Below are 7,193 nucleotides of genomic sequence, written 5' to 3'. Positions count from 1 at the left end.
ATTGGTTCTCGAGTCTATACTATCAAGTTAAAAGCAATAATTTTCGAAGTAAAAGATAGCAAGAGAAGAGATTGACATAGGTTTTTGACTTTAGACTTCAATTATGTTGTCATGGCCATTTTTATAGTTAATTAGGTTAATATCCCACTTCATTCGGACAACAACAATGATGCAGACTCGTATACAGTGAACCAATAATGAGTGTTAACAAATGAGTTATTTCTAGATGCAACCTATAAGAATAGAATCCGAAAATATTTCTATTGCCACAGGGACCAAAAATTAACATTACTAGAATATTTTCATTACTTTTTTTTTTTTTTTTGAAAAGTATAAAAAATTGGGTTTTAGATCCACCAAAGTGGGTAGCCTTAACCGTGTGTGGTAACAGGTAAGCTTGAAAGCTGTTCCCGTTCCTGTCAGGGGAGATGCCAACTGTCACTAAAATATTTATTTAGCTCTTTTGAATTGTTATCACTTCTTTTTCAAACGACACTTCATTATCTTTAGACACACTCAAAAAATAAAAAAAAAGCAAAAGAACATGATCCAAATCATCTTCTACCTTTATACGACAAGACTCAACACCCAACTCATTTTTACTTCAGCTTTCCAATTTTAGGAGATTTTGTTCATTCTGCTCTCATTTCTCATATCATGAAGTTTTTCTTACTAGTGTTCTTTGATTTATGGTTCATAAGAGGTTGTGTAGTTGAGGATCTGGTTTGATCGCCTCATAAGGCCTAAAACCGTTTTACACCCACGTTCCTAGTTTGCAATTTCCTTGTACTGATTGTGTGAAACACGGTGAATTTCAAGGTCTCTCCAGCACGATTTAAATCAATATGATTCGTAAATTCTAACCACATTAGACTTAAAACTGAATACCTCGAGAAGACTGAGTTAACTAATCCTCATCTAGGATTAATCAAATCCTATAAAACTGATTTCTAATTTTTTAAATTTATATTTAATAAATAATTATAATGGGGACTGACTAATTACACACCACCATTGCGGAGCCAGGATTTTCTTGTAGTGGGGGCAAACTAATGGTAAGACTGAAGAGCTTGAAGATGAATGGATTTAGAGGAAAAATTTAAGGATTTTTGGTAGAAGATTGAAGAAAGTGCTTTTATGTCATTTTCAATTAGTATAATTATATATGAGAGAATGCCCAATTCAAAGGGCAATGCCTTCTTCAAATTGACGGGAGGGGGCAAAAATTGGAGGGAGGTGATGGAATGGGCAAATGGGGCAAGTCATGTTGAAAATACAGAGGTATCTCAAATTAAAGGGTAAATGCAAGGGGTATCCAAAAATATTCGGTGGGGCCAATTGCCCCCTAAGCTTCGCCCTGGCACACCACCCATTACCAATTGCATTCCACCACTTATAATTTCCCCGTTGCACTCCATTTGGACAATTACAACCCAAAAATAATTTTAAAAGTATTCGACTATTTTTTTTTCCTTCTTCCTCAACCGTGCCCACATAAATATCTTAGCCACACCTATACATGATTCCTTTACCAGGATCCATAGTTTGATGAATAGCTCATCAAGTATGATATAACTATATAGTTAAAATTCCCCTTAATTAATATGCCCCGATGACTTCTAAGACAATAATGGTGGCTAGAATTTACCAATCAAATATCTTAGCCACACCTATACATGATTCTTGAGACTATATCCAAAGCATCTGAAGTCATCTAAGAAAAGTTTGTATATATCTAATTATCAATCCAAAAGGGGAAAAGACAACAACAACAAAAAAAAAGAGAGAGAGGGTAAAAACAAGTAAAGAAAAGTACTATTTGGGCTTAGAGAAAAAGTAAATTGAAATACTTTTCTTTCTAATGACTGTTGGTATCATTCATTTACCATCATCTGGACTTGATCATGAATTCAACATGAATGAGTTCCAAAAAGCCAAAAAAAAAAAAAAAAAAAAAGGAGAAACAAAGTATTTTCCTTATCCAAGAGTTTAGGTATCTTTCATTTTATATGTATACCAAAATCAAATGGATCAAATTTATCCCTGAAATAAGTATCATTGAGATGTGTGCTATTGGAGATGATTCAGTCCCAAAACTCAATGGAGCCACCATGGAAAATAATCAAGTCAACTTGTCAATTCCATCGACTCAGCTAAAAAATGTGCCAAGTCAAGAAATTAAATATTTTACTTATTTAAAATACTAACAAATACATTTTAAATGTTTATATATCCAATGTCTACTTGAATCAACTCCGCGGACATGAGTTGAGTCAAGTGTTAAAAACAAGTCGAGTGTTAAAACAATGATCCAAATTAGTTTATTGTAAATGGTTAGACCAAAAAACCCATTTGATGAACTTATAGCTAGACTTCTTGGGGATTTATTTTCTAGCATGAAACAGGTCAGGTAATATTTATTTATTCATAAGGGGAAATTTGATTCCTTCCCAACAAAAGTAAAGCCAAAAAAGAAAGAAACAAAATTATATTTCTTGTTCAGGAATGCAAGTATGGTTTCTTTACCTTTTCCATAGTCTAAACCATTTATTAGGAGGAGAATAAGAATGACTAAACTCATCTGTTGAATCCAAAGAAAGCAGAATGGAGAAACATTTCTGTTTGAACATAACGTCTGATGATCACAAGTATTCTTCTCCAATGCCGATAATTGGCTTCTACATAGCAGCAGGTACTTCGGTATGTTTTATATTTATGATGTGTGATGTATTGCATGGATTATGTCATCGGAAGCCATGGATACCATGTCGATTATTTTCTCTCAATTCCCTTACACTCACTCTTCTTTCAATTGCTTCAAAACTCCCGGTAGATCTCACCACTCCAATGCCTTCTGCTCAGGACCAACTATCCAAGCTGAGCGGTGCTGTCTTAATTTGCATTTCTATAAGTTTTTTCTCCCTTTCACTCGGAACTCAGAGTGACTCTGAACGCTTGTCAAACATGTTCTCCTTGACCATCTTCGTAGTAACTGTTGTTGTCAATGTTTGTATGCAAATGGTCACTGGTGTGATCTTCTCGTTCATTGTAGAACATGTGATAGTCATGTTGTGCATGCTACTTTTGCTCACAGCGTTGTGGGTCACTTTTGATTATAGTAGGCTTAGGGTTATTTCAACCTCTTCTGAAATTGGTGATTTATTAAAAAAGAGTGACCCTCGAAATTTTGAGAGTAAAACTATGTTACATAGATTGAAGTCATTTTACATATCCAGTTGCACAAATCATAACCGTGAATTGGAATTCCTTGTATCGCCATTGTGCATTTGTATGCCCATTCTTTCTGCAATCTGTGCACTAGTTCTATTAGAAGCTACACTACGGTCCTTTCTTCATAAGGGGGTAGAGTTTCGATGTGGAGTTTCTGATTATAAATGGTCAATGTGGATTGTTGTTGTTACTCAGATTCTCACTGTCCTTGTTGGAAGTATAGCCACTGTATTCAGATGGTTCTTGTCAACCAAATCTGCTATGGAAGAAACTGTCAAAGTAACAGTTTTGTTCCATGTTTTGTCTGCTTTTTCCAAGCTTGAGACTTGGCCTTCGTGGGTTTTATCCTCTTTGTCAAAGCTCCACATTCTATCATTCTTTAAAATCTCTAGAACGGGTTTTGTGATCATCATTCAAATCATCACACGGAATTTGAGAATTGTATTGTTGATACTGAACGTGATCATTGCTCTTTTGGGTCTTATCTTATTTGGGATGTTTAAGATACCTTCAATATGTATGAGGAAAATCACGAAACTCTGTTTTAGGGAAGAAAGAAACAATGAAGTCACAACTGATTACATGGATATGGAACAGTTGATACAAACAATTTGTGAGGAAGATATAAAGATGCAGATGATAAAATATAAAAGGGATTCTCCAACTCATCTCATCCGATTACTTTCCCAAAAAACCCCCTCTGAAGAGTCAATTGCCACAAAGATATCCACTATACATCAAAACAAAGTTTCTTGCCTTTTAGTGGTAGTCTTTGTAAGAGTGGCCACCATTTTGCTACCAAATAACCTAAGTGCTTCTCTAATTCATACATTAGATGAAGTCTTTGAAGTCATTTCTTTCATTGACAAGCAAATGGATGACACAGATTACGATGATAAAATGAGGCGTGTAATGGCAAAAGAATTGTGGATGAATAGGGACAACACCTGTCATTGGTTCCATAGTAAAATCATTAAACCTTCGATAAAAAAAATTCATTCACAATCATTTAAGAAATCTACAGATGGGGAGTCACAGTTTCAACCTCAGCTGGATCACTTACATTTTGTTGTTGGGATTATTGAAGAATTAAAAGAGAAATCTAGTACACATACCAGTTATATATTTGAAGAAGAAGCCCTTGTAAAGTGTGAAATGGATACCATTTATTATTTTATCATGGGACATGGGCATCTTAGAAGGTACACATCAATCAGCCAGCTACATGATCACATGGAGCAACTATTTGTGGACATGTTGCACTTTTTTCTCACTCAACTCCCACTTTCCACATTCAAGCACCTTATTAAGAGTCCTATTGAGCAGTGCGAAGAAAGAGCAAGGCTTGCTTTGAAATTCTTTTGTAAACTTGAACCGCTAGAGTTTAAGGTTCATTGGTCATTTCCTGATGGAATTGGTATCACTAGCTTGATAACCCCTCAAATTCCTAGTACAGACGCTCAGGTTTGTCACTCGTTATCTGATGGAATTGGTAACACTAGCTTAATGACCACTCAAGTTCTAGCCATAGAGACTCAGCAAATCAAACCGGTGGAAGACAATATAGATGCGAATGCTGGTCATCGAGTGATTGAAGATGATGAAATTCATGAGATTGTTTGAACAACTTCGAATGTAAGTACTTTTTTTAAAAATTTACTTTGGTGGTCTTTGTTTCCGACTAACGAATGGTCTTCCACATCCCTTTTGGGACGGGGCTAGTCTTTACATTCACACGCCCTAACTCAACAAAAGTTTCAATATTTACGATTACATGTGTTATCTTTACAGTTTCTAATGTTGAACAATGGATAATATCAAAGCAAGAAAGTTGTTCTATAAGCAAGATTGGATTGATGGGCTTCATTCAGGTAACGGAGATTTCTTTTTTTTTGTTAGAACATAGTGGGAATCAAGTAATTTTGACTTGGGATTTCTTAATTGTGAGTTTTTTTTTGTTTACATCAGGATATTGGCTCGTACAAACTACATCTTGTTTTCTTCTGCTGTTCCTGTTATTGCCTTTGGAGAGCAATAACTGAGTAGAGAAACAGGTTTCTCTTTTTTGGTTTTCTTTCTTGCTAGAATTTGCAAGTAGGGGTAATGAAATCACCTAAATACAAGTTTTCAAATAAAGGATGAATTTGATGAGTTTTGTTTGTTGTGTAAATGGAAGCTTGAGTACAGTTGAAAATTTAGTGTTTACCGCAAATTATCATATCATAATGTACACTTATTTGTACAATTTCACCAAAGAAAGGGCAGACTTGGGTCAAGAACTTTTCTTTGGCTTAGGCTGGACAGTAAGAAGAATCAACCTCTCCTTGTAATTATATCTGAGTTCTCTATATAGGGCTTCTATAGTATCTTTATAGCAGATCTTTATTTTTTCGATCATGGTGTTGCTTCTCAGTTGTCTTCTATAGTATAACTTATTTCAGTTTTTCTTCATTTATTTATTGTGCTTCAAATTCATGATTTCTCGTTTTGATCTATGTCCTCCCATGCACACTAAGAGCCATGTTGCTCTCAAGAAACAGGTGGGATAAGGGTTTTAAAAGAAATTTCTACTGCAGGGTTGGCCTCTGTTGTTTCGACATGAGAAAGAAATATGAGCTACTTTTTGGGTATTTAGCTTTCTTTTTTTCCATTGTCTAAAACTGCAAACTTGTTGCTAGAATTTTGAGGTGAAAGTTCTTGAAAACATGGAACATTGTCATTTTGTTAGGTTCTTATTGGAGACTAATTCTCAGGCATATTTAGATCTATAGCATTATTCAATCTTCTATAAGAACAATAGACAACAATTATGTGAGTAATTTGGTTGCTTTTACTAGTGGGTTTTGGATTATAGATGTGGAAAGTAAATTTTGCAGTTTTGAGTTTCTCATGAACATATATTTGTGCGAACCTTTTTTGGGGTTTTTAGGTACCTTTCCCATTGTTGAAATAGTTTGATTGTTTAGAAATCCTTGTTTTAGGTCAATTCTGAGAATCATATGTTCTTATTCTCTTATACCATATGCTGCGATAGATTGAATCTCCATTCCCATCAGAATGGGAATGAAGCAGAGGCCTTCATGGTCGTTTACACCTTAATGCATCTTACCAATCATGATGATCAAGGGTTAAGAGTGTAAATTCTCCTCAAGAACTCTAAAAAAAATTTTGAGGGATATAATTGTCCATACAGTTGAGAAGAAATTGAATTTCATAAAAATTCTTGCTTGATGACATGCAATCATCCAAACATGAAGGGTCTTAAGGGTCAATTAGTATCCCTTGAGTCTTAAAAGCTTGAGGTCAAGAGAGTAATTGCTCCCTAAATTCTAAAGAATTATTTTTATGGGTAAAAAGGTGTAAGACCTTCGAATTTGGTCAAATTGCATTGAAACCTAGATGAAACAATTATTATCCATAAAAACAGGGTTTCAAGGGTCAATTACCTCGTTTTGGGTCTCAACAAACTGAGGTGATGTGGTAATTTACACTAAAACGATGAACGAAAATTACCTTTGAAGATAGTAATATTTACATGAAATTCTTGGTATCGAACTCATATAAATATATAATATGATTAGAGGATAGGTAAAGTGGGTACTTCACCCTATTTTTCTCAAGACACAAGTGCAAACATGATTATTAGAGAGAGTTACGATGTAAAGACACCTTAGTAGCCATCTCCTTGTTGGACCTATGTCATCCACATGGATGAATCCATGGACGTTTATGATTGATTCAACAACATTCCTCGCTCTGTTTTGCATAATTATTAATCAACACAAGCTCTCCACAAATAATTTCACAATCTTAAATTCATCAAATCCTTTCATCACTTTTCTGACATTTTATCTTCAATGCTCTTATTTCTCCTTTTCTAGTGATAAAACTTCTATTTCCTTGGATGATTTTATTACTTTCATCATGATCATATTTGTGATCCTTCCAGTTTTCACCCTTGG

General features: G+C 34.7%; 1 protein-coding gene and 1 non-coding gene across 3 annotated transcripts; one reads left to right on the top strand and one right to left on the bottom strand.

The window, feature by feature from the left end:
• Positions 1-333: 333 nt before the first annotated feature.
• On the bottom strand, positions 334-461 carry LOC147382462 (U6atac minor spliceosomal RNA). The gene has a single exon (XR_015174125.1). It is a non-coding gene; the product is annotated as a U6atac minor spliceosomal RNA (small nuclear RNA).
• Positions 462-2,476: 2,015 nt separating this feature from the next.
• On the top strand, positions 2,477-6,298 carry LOC147382461 (uncharacterized). Of its 2 annotated transcripts, XM_086427334.1 has the most exons (3): positions 2,478-4,866; positions 5,023-5,102; positions 5,200-6,297. In XM_086427334.1, the coding sequence occupies exon 1, from the start codon at positions 2,605-2,607 to the stop codon at positions 4,852-4,854; it is 2,250 nt and encodes a 749-aa protein (XP_086283460.1). In that variant the 5' UTR covers positions 2,478-2,604; the 3' UTR covers positions 4,855-4,866; positions 5,023-5,102; positions 5,200-6,297. The 2 variants fall into 2 exon arrangements, with proteins under 2 accessions (XP_086283461.1, XP_086283460.1); XM_086427335.1 differs by having other exon boundaries at positions 2,477-5,102; positions 5,200-6,298.
• Positions 6,299-7,193: the final 895 nt, after the last annotated feature.

This window comes from Akebia trifoliata, chromosome 16 (assembly GCF_017979445.1).
Source record: "Akebia trifoliata isolate Shusen 1 chromosome 16, ASM1797944v1, whole genome shotgun sequence".
Classification (NCBI taxonomy): Eukaryota; Viridiplantae; Streptophyta; class Magnoliopsida; order Ranunculales; family Lardizabalaceae; genus Akebia; species Akebia trifoliata.
This window is presented reverse-complemented; position numbering and strand designations above follow the sequence as displayed.